Here is a 15,359-nt window from a genome sequence, read left to right on the forward strand (position 1 = left end):
GTCCCTGAGAGGATACCCTTTTCCCCCTTCAGGCTTTGACATTTTGTGCCAGGCTGCTACACTACATCTTCACCCCACCTGGGCTTTATCACCCATGCCGACCTGTCCTGTCATCCTCCTGGAGAGGTGCCCCCATCTAGGTCTCCAATACCCCATACCAGGCCACCACTGTCACCTACTACACAGAAGCCCTCCTTGCCCCTCTTGGGCACTGACACCATGCCAGATGCCTGCCTCATCTCATCCAGGCTCCAGGACCCTGCATGAGGCCACCCTACCATACAGGTGCCTCACTTACCCCACTCAGACTCTGACATCCTGTTCCAGCCAGCACTATCACCTCATGACACCCGTGCTGGCCACCCTGCTCACTCCACTCTGGCTGCAGTGTCCTGCACTACGGTCGTCAAGGCTCTCCCAGCCCCATACGTGGACAGCCGCTTTGCTCAGCCTCACCTATTGGCTTTCAGACTGAATCATTCTGGTGGAGAGAGAAGACAAAGAAAAAGAAGTAGAGAAACAGAAGATTAACAACAGAAGGCTGGATTTTCTCTGCTTACACCTCTGTTTAATTTTATGCTATATGTATGAATCACCTATTCAAAAATAAACTATTTTTCAATAATTACAACTATGAAACCTTGAAAGCAAGGGGCAGAGTAGTGTGAATGAACTAATTTTTTTTGTTCAGAGCAAAGTATAGATATAGTAGATAATATGTGAAGTTCACAAATAAGGAAATAGAAGCATAAGCACATTATTAGATTTTGGTGGTAACCATTAGAACTGAAACCAGAAATTGCCATAAAAGGTTATCTTGAAGGTAGAGGGAGTCATAGGAAGGGGTGGAAAAGGGGTGGAGCAGACAGCTATTGTTTTTCAGTGTAAACTCTTCTGTACCCTTTGACCTGTTTCTGTAATTGTAATTCATTTGGTTAACTGTTTTTCTGTTCTGGGTTCTGCTCTTGCTTTTTCACTTTGAAAATTTTTCTTCACTTGAGATCAGATATTCACTTAAATCTTCATTATGTTGTATATTTAAATCTTTGCTTCATTTTGAATTTATGTCTATCTGTAATAATGATGATTATTTCATTAATTTACAGAAAGACAGCACACTGGATGCTGCTGAAGAAATCATCAAGGCATGGAGTGTACAGAAGTCTTGATTTGTGCAGAATGGATTAATGTTTCTGTTAGATGACCTAGTATGGAATTGTTACTTAGTGCTGCCACCTGCTGGATATTAATAGATATTTCAGTACAACTGGAATTTAAATATTTCCATTGTTTTTCCAAAGCAGTTAACCCAACTCCTAACAATATTCAGGGGATCTGACCTTTTTTTTCCAGTTGAAACGTATTAACACACCTTTCACGACCATTTTATAAGGGTCAGCATAACATAGTGGATAAGAACTGTGAGATGTTTAACCTCTCGGTAACTCGGTTCCCTCGTTATAAAATAGGAATAAAATCAGTACCTGTTTCATATGAAGGTCGTTTCTGAGAATTAAATGGACTAATGTATGCAGAAAGCCTGGCAAACAATAAACACTCATCTGACTTTAGCCGGTTTCATGTTTCCATCATTGTGTAAAAACTCCTAACCAGTTCCACCCCTCTGCCACATCTATTTGTTTTGTGTACCCACCTGTAGTTCCTCCCCTTCGTTTACCAATGGCCTTGAACTCTGTTCACAGTTTTGCTTCATACCCCAATTACTGCTGTTATTTGTGTGGCTTCAGGTCCACGTGGATTAGCCAGGCTTTCCATACTTTGACCTCCTCACCTCTGTGATGTTCGCCTCCACTGCACTTCAGCCAGCTGCCTTGGTCACTCCCTGAGGCTTTTATCATTCAAGATCATTCAAGTGGGCTTCACCTTTTGAGATCACAAATTCGTCATCTCCCACTATAATGACCTATTCTTCCAGCTAATTATTGCTGTCTTGTGCACATGCTCTCCCTTTTTCTCTCTCTCTCTGTCCCTCTCTCTCTCCCCTCCATCTCCTTCTCCTCAGCCCTTTTCAAAATATCACTTCTTGGCCAGGTGCAGTGGCTCATGCCTGTAATCCCAGCACTTTGGGAGGCAGAGGCGGGTGGATCACTTGAAGTCAGGAGTTTGAGACCAGCCTGGCCAACATGGTGAAGCCCGATGTCTACTAAAAATACAACAACAACAAAAAAAATTGGCCAGGCTTGGTGGCGTATTCCTGTAATTCCAGCTACTTGGGAGGCTGAGGCAGAAGAATTGCTCGAACCTGGGAGATAGAGGCTACAGTGAGCCGAGATTGCGCCACTGCACTCCAGCCTGGGCAACAGAGTGAAACTCCATCTCAAAAAAAAAAAAAAAAAAAATCACTTCTTTAAACTTACTATAATTTCAAATCCACTATTTCACAAAAGATTGGTCTATGACCTTCTTTCATTAGAAGCTACTAGGATCCTTGTTGAAGATAGAGATTCTGGTCATCACCCCAGACCTAGTGAATAATAATTTCAGGATGTAGCCCTCCAGGTGATACTTACACACATGAAAGTTTGATCATTACTGTTGTAGTTCGTAGAATCCTCCATTTTATTTCTATCAATTCCGTTAAATCTTCATTCCCACTCATCTAGCCTTTACTTCACTGTCTATCACTTCAGCCAAGTTGCTTTTGCTGCCTTGAATTATTTGCACCATTGTTCTATCTCAGCTGATCAAAAAGAAAGAACTCAACCCTGGGGTTGGAGCTCCATGCCTGTACCTGGGCTGTACATTGCACAGTTGGGCAGGTTCTAGCAACCATGAATTCACATCACTGACACGAACTAGACATAATTCTATGTTCCCCTACCTTTTACCACAGCAGCAATTCCTACCATTCTCCTATATTTATGTTTTGTTTTGAGACAGAATCTCACTCTGTCACCAAGGCTGGGGTGCAGTGCCGCAATCTCAGCTCACCGCAACCTCCGCCCCCAGGTTCAAGCAATTCTCATGCCTCAGCCATCCAAGCAGCTAGGATTACAAGTGTGCACCACCACACCTAGCTAATTTTTGTATTTTTAGTAGAGACAGGTTTCACCATGTTGGCCAGCCTGGTCTCAAACTCCTGGCCTCAAGTGATCCGCCCACCTCAGCCTCCCAAAGTGCTGGAATTACAGGCATGAGCCACCGCACCCAGCCAATTCTCCTATTTTTAATAACAAAAATATGCTACCTCCATTCTCACCTCAAAGCCTACCACCAGTAGCATGATTAAATCATAGCAAATAACTTCAACCCCACTTCTGTGAAAAATATAATGAAAAAACAAGCTACCAAACCAGCACTTCCAACTAGGATCGTACCAATAAGCCTGTGACTTGTCTGCATCATCATCCATCCTTCCTTCCCTCCAGTTATAATGGCCATTCATCGTTTGGCTTGTCCAAGGCCGACAGGTTAGGGGTGGCAGTAGAGTCAGGAGGACTTGGTTAAAAATTACCAGGCCCAGCCATCTAGAAGGAAGCTTGGGACCCCAAGAGCCAACAATTCTGTAGCAACAGAAATCCCGTGGCAAATGGTTAGCCTCCACCCTTGCTGGGAACTTGACACAATTTTCACCAGGATTTAAAGCAGCTTTTTGCAGCCCTGGGCTTGTCTAATGCGAATTCCACTGCCTGTGCTCTGCATCTTGTTTCCTCACACACTCTCAGAATTGGCTCAGTCTATGCTCTTGGACCTTCAATCTCTACTGGTTCCCTTCTTCAGAAGTGGGATATGTTCAAATCTCTCCCATCTTAGAAAATTCTTTCACTGATTGAGTCTGTCTACTAACCTGCTATGTCTTCCTATTCAGGGCAAAATTCCTTCTATCTTTCCTCTCTCTCCTCCTCCTCCCTCCCTTCCTTCTTTCCTTTGTTCCTATCTTCTTTACTTCTTCCCTCTCTGCCTCCCTCCTCCCCCTACTTTTTCCCTCCCTCCTCTCTTTTCCCTTTTTCCTTCTTCTCCTCCTTCCTTCCATAAGTATCACTTGAACTCCTACTATGTGCCAGGCACTCTTGCAAGCACTTACTATACATCAGTGAACAAAAATTAAAGATTCCTGTCCTCTAGGCTTTTCATCTAGCCAGGAGAGGGAGATTAAGTCATAAACATAATAAAATATATTGTATGTAAATTTATACCTAACTGTATGAAGAAAAGAACTAGAGCAGAATAAAGGGGGATGACTGTTACAGAAGCAAATTGAAATTACAATAGTGTGGTCAGAAAAGGTCTTACGGAGGGGACATGGAAGCAGATTTAAAGGAGGGAAGGGAGACAGCCTTGTGCAGATCTTGGGGAGAACATTCCCAGCAGAAGGAATGGACAGTGCAGTGCTTCTAAGACAGGAGGGTGCCTGGCATGTTTGATGAGTAACTAAAAGTCTGGTGTGATTGGATGGAATAACCAAGCGGGGAGAGTAGTAGGTATTACATCAGAGAAGGAACATAGGACCTCAAGGACTATTATAAGGATGACGGCTTAATCCAGAGAATCAGGGTGTTGTTCCATTTTTTTTTTAGTACATAAAATAATGCCAGCTTGGTGCCATGGCTCACACCTGTAATCCCAGCACTTTGGGATGCTGAGACAGGAGGATCACTTGAGGCTAGGAGTTCAAGACCAGCCTGGGCAACATAGTGAGACCTTATCTCCACAAAAAAGAATTTAAAAATTATCCAGGCATGTTGGTGTGCTCCCGTAGTCTCAGCTACTTGGGAGACCGAGGGAGAGGATTGCTTGAACCCAGGAGGTCGAGGCTGCAGTGAGCTGTGATCACACCACTGCACTCCAGCCTGGGCAACAAAGCAAGACCCTGTTTTAAAATAGTAATAATGTCTGTTGCGGCATTGTATATAATCACTCCAAATGGGAAACAACCAAAATATCTATCAATAGTTTAATAATTTAGGGGGCATATTCATACAGTGGAATATCACATAGCAGTGAAAATTAACAGAGTACAGCTACACACAATAACGTGAATGAATTTCATCAACACAGTTGTCATAGGGTTTCTTCACAGCGCCTTCAAAGAATGAGCTAGAGCTCTCAGTAGACAGTATTCTGTAATACTAGAATCAAGTGCTGTGATCATTGAAGCTTTGCATGTGAGCCTCAACCTCAGGGCTTCTGGAATTTCTGCATGCACCCTGGAGTGAGGGTTTCCACAGTTTGGTCCAACAGCCCTAAGATTACCATGGGAAACTCTATGTCTGGGTGATTCAAGAAACAGAATCATTATCTTTTCCATTGAGCTGTGATGAGGAGACCTGAGTTGGGGAGGGGGAGGAAATGGAATTTTTTTTTTTTTTTTTTTTGCAGTTGCAGGAGTGAAGACAGAGCTCCCATACAAAGGGAGGGGACCCAAAGAGGGTAGCCGTTGCTGGCTCGAATGCCTGGGTTTATATCCCGATCATTGTCCTTCCCATTGTGCTCTCAGGCAATAGATGATTGGCTATTTCTTTACCTCCTGTTTTTGCCTAATTAGCATTTTAGTGAGCTCTCTGATTGGTCGGGTGTGAGCTAAGTTGTAAGCCCTGTGTTTAAAGGTGGACGTGGTCACCTTCCCAGCTAGCCTTAGGGATTCTTAGTCGGCCTAGGAAACCCAGCTAGTCCTGTCTCTCAGTCCCCCCTCTCAACAGGAAAACCCAAGTGCTGTTGGGGAGGTTGGCCAACGACCGCTGTAACTGCTTCCTGCTGAATTGGGGCATAGTAGGGGTTGTACAGTTGAGATTTCCTTGGGAGGGGTGACTTCGATGTCATTAACATCGGAGCATGGGCTAGCAGGCTGGTCCAGGGGGCAGCAGTAGATCTTAGTCATGGATTGCATCTGGGGCTCCATTTGAAGAACGATTTGTAGTTTTACAGCTTTGATTCTGGAAGAGACAAACAACAAGGAGGTTAAAGATACAGGGATTGAAATATATGGCCTGCGGTGAAGGAGATTAATTCTTTGCCACACTTCACAGGCCCTATCTGCTTGCTAGTTTTGAAAAGGCCTGGTCCAGTAAATAATGATTTGGCCATCTGATGGGTGCACTCAATGCCTAAGTGAAAGGTTTGGTGAAGGGTTTTAAGTAATTTCCATTGGTTAGCTGCAGGCAAAAGTATTTTTCCTTCTTGGTGAACTCAGGAGGTGGAGTTTGCAGTGAGCCAAAATTGTGTCATTGCACTCCAGCCTGGGCCACAAGAGTGAAACTCCATCTCAAAAAATAAATAAATAAATATCAAAACAACCAATTCCTCCATTATTGGGGTGTAATTAAATAGATTATGGCATCTAGTCAAAGAATTTGATTCAACTCTGTTCCCTGAAAAAAACCAAATGACTGTTGAATGTGATCTGTTTGTATAAATAAGACAAAATGCATAAATAGATTAATATACATGGGTATAATATGGATGTATTTAACATGAATTTGAATAATGCAAATTATATATTAGGCCATATGAAAATATTAATACAATTTATCCTGTGCTTGGAAGTTTGAATAATTTAAATATCCCCAGATAAAATATTTGTTTAAGAAATACTTGCTTAAAAAAATACCAGCAGGCCCCAGGTGCGGTGGCTCACGCCTGTAATCCCAGCATTTCGGGAGGCCAAGGCAGGCGGATCATGAGCTGGAGAGATGGAGACCATCTTGGCCAACATGGTGAAACCCCGTCTCTACTAAAAATACAAAAATTAGCTGGCCGTGGTGGCACGTGCCTGTAGTCCTAGCTACTCAGGAGGTTGAGGCAGGAGAATTGCTTGAACCTGGGAAGTGGAGGTTGCAGTGAGCCAAGATTGCGCCACTGCACTCCAGCCTGGCTAAGGAGCGAGACTCCGTCTCAAAAAAAAAAAAAAAAAACAAACACTGGCAGGGCCCTGTGCTTGCCTAACCAACTGCAACATGGTAGTGTCACCTAAGCTGTAAATGTCACCTTCTTCTGACCAAGGTGTTAATGTGGGAAGGAGCATGGGAAGTTGGGGGAACTGAATGACTAGCTGTATGGATAGAGCACTGATGCCCCAGTCCTGTTTTCTGGCATAGTCTTTTGTTCAGGAAATGAGAGTAGCTGGCTACAATGCTCAATGAAAGATCTTAAGAAGATACATAATCTTTCTCTTTCCTTATTTCAGAATAAATAAAGTGAACTACATATTTCCATGTTACTAAGTCCAAGTACTTTTGAGTTGCAAATAAATGTACTCAAAGGTATGAGCTGTCACGGCCTAATTTAGTTGTTTGAAAGCAAGACAAAACTAAATTCTCATTAACTTGAAGTGTGGCTCATATCACATTACTCTGAAACAAATTTGAGGAAAATTTGAAAGAACCAAATATATCTAGTTATTTTAGATATTTAGATTTGGAACCATTTACTTTCATGGGGAATTTTCAGGATCTGTATTGTAAAAGCAGACTGTTATTGACCTTGGGTTTGGGGAAAACAGTTATTTTAGCATTAGTTTCTACATAACAGAAAAGAGAGTAGAAAGATATAACCAACCCCTCATTTGCAAAATAGACAATAATGTAGACTACAACCGGAGTTTAACATAACTGAAAGTATAAACATGATAACCCACAAACATGTTTAGGGTAAACATTTGATAAGAGTGCCATGAAAGTAGCTTGGTTAGTCAAAATACTGAATTAAAACAGATGAATGCAGCCAGGTGCAGCGGCTCACGCCTGTAATCCCAGCACTTTGGGAGGCTGAGGTGGGTGGATCACTTGAGGTCAGGGGTTCAAGACCAACCTGGCCAACATGGTGAAACCCCGACTCTACTAAAAATAAAGAAAAATAACCGAGGACAGTGGCACACATGTGTAGTCCCAGGTACTCGGGAGGCCAAGGCAGGAGCATTGCTTGAACCCAGGAGACGGAGGTTGCAGTGAGCCAAGATCACTGCATTCCAGCCTGGGCAAGAGAGTGAGTCAGACTCCATGTCAGAAAAAAGCAAAACAAAACAGATGAACGCAAAAAGCAGCATGAACTTTTATGCAGCTTTTATACTACATTTGATGCAAATTCTATAGAATAAAGTAATTTAATTCAGTGGAAGATGGCTAACCCATTGTGTGTTTTAATAGCAAATGTACATTCAGGTCAACTTTTTTTTTAACTTGAAAAAAACTCACCCCAATAAAAGTCTCCTGTGTATTTTATGGTGAACCAAATACCACCTCTAAAACTGTGTGTGTGTGGCGGCGGCTCACATCTGTAATCCCAGCACTTTGGGAGGCCGAGGCGGGCAGATCACAAGGTCAGGAGTTTGAGACCAGCCTGGCTAATATGGTGAAACACTATCTCTACTAAAAATTCAAAAATTAGCCAGGCATGGTGGTGCACACCTGTAGTCCCAGCTACTTGGGAGGCTAAGGCAGGAGAATCGCTTGAACCTGGGATGCAGAGGTTGCAGTGAGCAGAGATTGCGCAACTGCACTCCAGCCTGGGCAACAGAGTGAGACTCCATCTCAAAAAAAAAAAAAGAAAAAAATGTCCTTGGTACATGGATTGGTTTTAACATCTAAATAGAACTAAGATGTTGGGGACCTTCTGTATATCATTCCCCCATTCCTTTTCTTTGTTTTTTTTTTTCTTTTTTTGAGATGGCATCTTGCTCTGTCACCCAGGCTGGATTGCAGTGGTGCAATCTTGGCTCACTGCAACCTCTGCCTCCCGAGTTCAAGTGATTCTCCTGTCTCAGCCTTCTGAGTGGCTGGAATTACAAGCACACGCCACCATATCTGGCTAATTTTTTTTTTTTTTTTTGTATTTTAGTAGAGACAGGGTTTCTCCGCATTGCCCAGGCTGGTCTCGAACCCCTGAGCTCAGGCAATCCGCCTGCCTCGGCCTCCCAAAGTGCTTGGATTACAGGCGTGAGCCACCGCGCCTGGCCCCTGTATTTCAAACATAAAGGTTGCTTCCTGTTTTATATTATAACTAAAGTTACAAGTTTTCTATTTTTAGCATTTACCTTGCTTCCAATTTTTTCCTTCTTGCTTCCAATTTTATAGTATTATAAATAACATGGCAATGGACATTTTCATGAACATAGCATTCCATATTTTAGATTATTTCCTAATTTCAGTTCTCAGAAGTGGAATTACTGGCTCATGGAGCTGTAAAAGCTGAATCATTTTTGGAGTATTGCAACTTGCTTTTTTAAAAGGGTTGTATCAATTTATAATGTTGTAAGCAATGTCAGACAGTTATAAGAGAAGCAGTTTTATTTTCTCATCATATGACCACACTTTATAATTAGTACTTTCAGAGTTTTAAGATTCAAATAATATTATATAATCTGCAAAGAGGTACTCATTTTACACAATAAGGCTTTTAGCATGCGACATTCACGGAAGCAATAAAAATGTAATACGAAAATTCATTCTTTAAGAAAGTAACAGGTCACATGAATATGAACATACTCTACCTTCTCATTTTCCCCCAGTAGCTCATCAGGGCACTTGATTAATAGGACTTTAAAGGCAAACCTTATCTAGACTAAAATAAGCGTACTTGAGCCTGGGCGCGGTGGCTCATGCCTGTAATCCCAGCACTTTGGGAGGCCAAGGCAGCTGGATCACTTGAGGTCAGGAGTTCCAGACTACCCTGGCCAATACTGTGAAACCCTGTCTCTACCAAAAATACAAAAATTTGCTGGGCATGGTGGCAGGCGGCTGTAATCCCAGCTGCTGGGGAGGCTGAGGCTGGAGAATTGAAATGAGAAAGTTGTTATTTTCTGGAATATATTAACTACAGGATGTATGATAAAACAACACTAAATAGTGTGGCAAAACTTTTGAAGTCGTATACTTACTGCAAAATCGTATCTTTTTGGAAAAAGATATTAATTTTAAAAGTCACAAGCTATTAATGTGAAACCTTTAGGGTTGTTTTGTTTTGTTTTTTTCTTATTTTCTTTTGTCATCCCCATCCCCTGGCCTCCCTCTCCAGTTATGAGTTTTGCTGTTTTTATAAGAGCAGTTTAGGTCTAAAAGAAAACCACTACTCGCTGAAAATTGAATTAAGAAGTGAATTAATTTCTAGCAATGTTCCTCCCCAAATCTGTGAGGAGACAACAGTTAATATTTTCTATTTATAGATTATTAATGTTTTAAGACTATATTCTAGTCTTAGAATATAGTCCTCCCAGCACTTGGAGAAACCGCTGGCTTTTCTCAATGAAAAGCTGGATTTATTCTCACCTGGAAGACAATCCACCAACATTGGGAAACCAGATGTATTAATCAGGGACTTTTATCTAAACTATTTCAGAGTAAGTTGTCAACTTAATTACTGATGATGCTCCTATCACCCCCATATACTTTCTTGTGTATTCTTCATAAACAAGACATTCTCCTCCCAAACCACAATATAACCCTCAAAATCATGAAGTTAACCTTGATACTCCATCTAATCTTCAGATCCAATTTAAATGTCATTCATTGTCCCAATAATGTCCTTTTTGTAACAATTAATTAATTAATTCAGGCTAGAATCATGCATTGCATTTAGTTGTCATGTCTCCTTCAAGCTAGAATGGTTTCTCAGTTTTCTCTGACTTTCATGATCTTGATACTTTTGAAAATTATCAATGAATTATTTTTAAGAAAGTACCTTAATTTAAGTTTGATGTTTCCTCATGCTTAGATTCAGGCTATGCACTTCGGTGGGAAACCACAGAAGGGATGATGCGCTATCCTTTTCATTGTATCAGGTGGCACATGATTTCAATTATTCCAATTACCAGTGATGTTAACTTTAACCACCTGATTAAGGTGGTATTTGCCAGTCTTTTCTACTATAAAGTTATACTTTTTCTTGTTAAATAGTAAATATTTTGTAGTAAGGTACTATGAAATACTCCATATCTCATTGAGCAATTCATTTATTAACTTATTCATATGTATAAGGGGAGTTTTTATATATAAAACCTTAGGGTGTTAATAAACACCCCATATATATATATATATGGAAACCAGATGTATTAATCAGGGACTCTTGAGCTCCTATGCGCTACTCGGTCTTGCCCTTTCGTTTTCAATAAATCTCTGCCTTTATTGCTTCATTCTTTCCTTACTTTGTGCGTTTTGTCCAGTTCTTTGTTCAAAACGCCAAGAACCTGAATACTCTCCACCGGTAACTATTATTGTTGTTAGTAGTAGTGGTATTACTATTTTGACGTTAGTTTGGCTAATTAATAAATCTCGGGATATTTTACATTATCTAGATGTTCTGCCAAGTTTTCTATATGTAGCTATCAGCCAAATTTACAAAGGCCATGAAAAAAAAATAATCAGAGCATGGCCCATATCGTCGTGCCTCTTGTGTACACATTGGTCTCACGTAGTTTTGTTTCATCTCCTGCCAATTCTAAAAGGGTATGCAAGGCAAGATACTATAACCTATATAAACCTACATAACCTGTATAAAGGACGTGCCTAAGAAGACAACATGCTAGCTGATGACAGATCCTGAACAGACACTTGTTCTGGATGACCTAAGTGAATTTCTCTTTTTATTTCAAATTCCTTAGAAAGAATCACCCTTGGAGCACGTGAGAACTGGCTCAAATGGGAGTGCCTGACGCGGGGTGGGGGGTCTAGGGGGGCAGGTGGTGGCCGTGAGAAGGTGGGAGAGGAAGGGGTGGTTAGATTATTAGGGATGCAGGCTTTGGCACCACTACGAAGCCAGGGTTTTCTTTGTGTTTTAACTGTCAGATTGAGAGTAGCTCTGTTGTAGCCCCTTTGCAGGGTTCCCATGAGACTTTTCCTAGGTAGTTACGTTGATTCGCTTAGCAACATAGCAAATTACAGAAACGGAGTAAGAACGTAAGAAATCGCAAAGCACGTGACGTATGGGATCTCACTGTTCTTGGCCCTTCTCCCGACCCGTAGCCCTGCTCTGTTACGACTGCGTGGGTGAGTCGTCTATAAAAACTCATCTCTGCGCGTCTCTTCGCCACATTCGCTTCCTGTTTTCGGCGTGTCTGTTGTGTCTTGTTGCGGGCACCGCAGTCGCCGTGAAGATGGCGTCTACCAGCCGGTTAGTATGTCCCGCCGAGCCCGGCGAGCTGAGGGGCGGGCGCGAGCGCCGCCGGCTTTTAGGCGGCCTCCGGGCAGCTTCGTAGGGCTGAGCGCCTAGGGATATGGGAACGAAGCGGCGGGACTGGCCGACGGGCCGGGACAAAGGCACTTCCAGACGGCAGGACTGTCAGGGTGTCGCAGGGGTTACCGAGCTGTTGACGTTATTGCTCTGGAGTCTTATGTAGACATCACCCTGTGTGGGTCCTGGTGGGCTTCTGTGTCCCCAGTCCTTGCCCTAGTATCTTTTCCGAGTATTTCAATCTCCCTTTATTTTCTCTTCCTCCCTCCCTCCTCCCCTCCCCCGCGCCGCCGCTTTTTTTTTCATCTACGGCCCAAACATCCGGACGGTCCGTAATTTCTCCCTTTCAAAGGAACGGGAAACAGTTAGTTTCGGGTTCCTGTCTATCTGACAGCTAGGAAGTTGGGAACGTCAGCATTGGTAAGCCAGATGGAACCTGGTTGGTTACCGTCACAGCGGGCCTCAGAAGTGGAAGCTAGAGCCATCGGAAGAGTTGATTAGTTCCCTGCTAAAGGATTTGTTTACAAATATCGTTGCCTGTGTACTTCTGAAGAAAATCTTGCCAAAGCAAATTAGTTATATGTGCTGGGAGGTCGCTTTTTAGTATATATTTAAGAATGCAGTGTACTCATATCTACAGGAAATGCATGCAGTACCCTCAGAAACAGCCTTTAATCTTGTGACCTGAAAAATGCCTCCAGACCCTAATTATGTCTCTCATTACCACTGTGAGGTAGATATTAGTATTTTTGCATAAGTGTAAACTGAGTCATGCCAATGTTGATTTTTCCAAGGATAGTGTTAGAGTGTAGAGTCTAAGAGAACCTGTTTCCTGTTATCCACACCTGGCCTTTGGTTAACTAATCCTGTGTTGAAAGTATCAAATTAATTCTACAGTTTCTGGAACTCTGGCACTATTTTTCTGACCCTGCTATCATCTGTGGAATTGGTTAATTTCACAGCGAAAGCCATTTTTACAAAATAGCCTTTTCTGGTAACTGCCAAGACTTACGTTTTATGATTAGAAAAAAAGAATTTGGGGTAGGAGGCAGCTTTAGCTAATACTGTTTGAACAGAACTCATAAAGCCAGTACACTCTTGTTTACTGATTCTGATTCTTGGATTGGATGCTCAGTCATTCTATCTGGGTGTTGTTCTGTCAGGTAAGGCCTCCTTGTAGGTAAATGGAAAACTTGGGCTCCCCGGATCACTCACATCCGACTTAAATTCTACCATGGCTTTTTTTTTTTTTTTTTTAATTCTATCATGGCTTTTTAAGTCTGAAATTTTTTTCTAGATATGTGCAATTTATGTATCATAGCAGTTATTGCTCGAGTTTTTCTATCAGTGACAACAAAGAAATGCAGTATTTTTTATTTTATGGAACAGGCCTGGGCTGAAGTGCAGGTGGCACGATCATGGCTCACTGCAGCTATGACCTTCCCAGTTCAAGTGATCCTCCCACCTCAGCCTCCTGAGTAGCTGGGACCATAGGTGCACACCACCGTGCCTGGCTAATTTTTTTATTTTTAAATTTTATTAATTTTTATTTTTGTGGAGACAAGGCCTAGTTACATTGCCCAGGCTGATCCCGAACTCCTGGGCCCAAGCAGTCCTCCGGCTTTGGCCTACCAAAGTGCTGCGGTAACAGGCGTGAGCCGCTGCGCCCAGCCTAAATGTAGTATTTCTACCTTTTGCATATTTTTCCTTCAGGAATATGTATTGTTACTAGGCCGTGAAACTGGCTGGTATCCTCACAGAAGAGTAAAAATGTTGAGTTCAAATGTAAGCTCCGCCACTTATTAGTTCCATGACTTCAGGCAAATTATTCTCTGAGCATAATCTTTTAAATGTGAAACAGTGCCTTTCTTGCAGGATTGTTGTGGAGACTGACAGTAATAAATGTATAACACAAGTAATACAGTCCATGCCCAATAAATGATAGCTGTAAAATGGGGTTTGGGATTATCTGGTACTTTAGTAGTCTCGAATCGTTTTAATGTCAGTGGTGGTTGTTTCTCTATTCCTCCCCATTGTTTCTCTCTGTTACCACCTCCACCACCCCATTTGTATGGTTCCTCTTTCGTATTGTGGGTAATTTGATCAAGTTTACTAATTTAGCATACTTTTATTTTGATAAGTAGCACATACAAATGGTCCAAAAGCAAAATTGCAATAGACTAAAACTATGAAAAGTAGTCTCCCTCCTTTCTTAGCTCCCAGCCATCTAAGTCTCTCTGGATCAGCCATAATTACTAGTCTGTTGCTGTTTTCCTAGTGCTTATGCTTTAACAAATGTATACGAATAGTTCTAACCTCTCTTCCCCCATGAAAGTGACCTAATTTAAACTCCATTCACTACCTTGCTTTTACCTTTTTTTAATGAATTAGCACAGGTTTTAAAAGTGGGCAGCTCAGTTACAAAGTGAGCACATATATATAGCTACTACCCAGGTAAGGAAATCAGATACCACTAGCACTAGCTAAGACACTAGCAAAGTCTCTGTCCTCAGTCATTCCCCCTCCCTTGAGAAAACCACATCCTGATTTCTAACACCATCAATTCGTTTTGCCTGCTTTAAAGTTGGCATAAATGGCATACGTATTCTGCTGTCTAGATTCTGTTAGTATTTTGAGGTTCATCCATGTTATGGTGTGTGGCTAGTTCATACTTTTCAGCTTTGTATAGGTTTTCTACCTTATTCTTCACTCTTCATATCTTTGAGATATTTCTGTATCATTACACAAACTATAGTTTTCTATCTACTTTTTAATACTGCAGAGATACTAGTTCTTAGCACTGTGTTGCACGTGGCCTCCTCTTTTACTAATTTGTAATTACTGTTACTCTGCTAACATTTTCCTTTATTTCAACATGGTTTTTCATAATTCTTAAATTTTATTTGTCATAATTTATTAAAATACTTTCCTTAGAGGAATTTATGGAATAAGCACAAATATGAAGTAATACTCATCCCCCCATGTTCCCAATGAGAAGATTCAAGACATGTTCTAGTTAAGCTGACTAGATAAGTTTAGGGGGGAATATGGATTATTTTATCAGTTTTCCCGTAGATACCACCTTCTAAGTTGAGAGTTAACATTCTGAATTGTATTTGCTAGGATGAGAAACTTTACCTGAAACCACAAATACTATTTACATACTGTAAGAACAGTTGATTTTGTCTTTTACATGTATCTGATGTCCATAACCTAACCATTTATTGTATTTCAAATGA

General features: G+C 41.5%; 2 protein-coding genes across 8 annotated transcripts in view; both read left to right on the forward strand.

The window, feature by feature from the left end:
* KYAT3 (kynurenine aminotransferase 3) overlaps positions 1–5,355 on the forward strand; it is a 67,728-nt gene extending 62,373 nt beyond the window's left edge. For 5 of the 7 annotated variants that reach the window (XM_058439611.1, XM_032155436.2, XM_032155433.2 and 2 more), the window contains one exon: positions 33–1,096. In XM_058439611.1, the coding sequence (XP_058295594.1) occupies positions 33–140 (108 nt within the window). In that variant the 3' untranslated portion in view covers positions 141–1,096. The other 2 variants (XM_058439612.1, XM_032155437.2) reach the window with 1 other exon arrangement.
* A 6,575-nt stretch (positions 5,356–11,930) lies between these two features.
* The window catches only part of GTF2B (general transcription factor IIB), a 39,131-nt gene continuing 35,702 nt past the window's right edge, over positions 11,931–15,359 (forward strand). The window contains exon 1 of the mRNA XM_032155443.2: positions 11,931–12,060. Within this exon, the coding sequence (XP_032011334.1) occupies positions 12,044–12,060 (17 nt within the window). The 5' untranslated portion in view covers positions 11,931–12,043. The remainder of the gene's footprint in view (positions 12,061–15,359) is intronic.

The sequence above is a fragment of the Hylobates moloch genome, unplaced genomic scaffold (assembly GCF_009828535.3).
Source record: "Hylobates moloch isolate HMO894 unplaced genomic scaffold, HMol_V3 SCAFFOLD_5, whole genome shotgun sequence".
NCBI lineage: Eukaryota > Metazoa > Chordata > Mammalia > Primates > Hylobatidae > Hylobates > Hylobates moloch.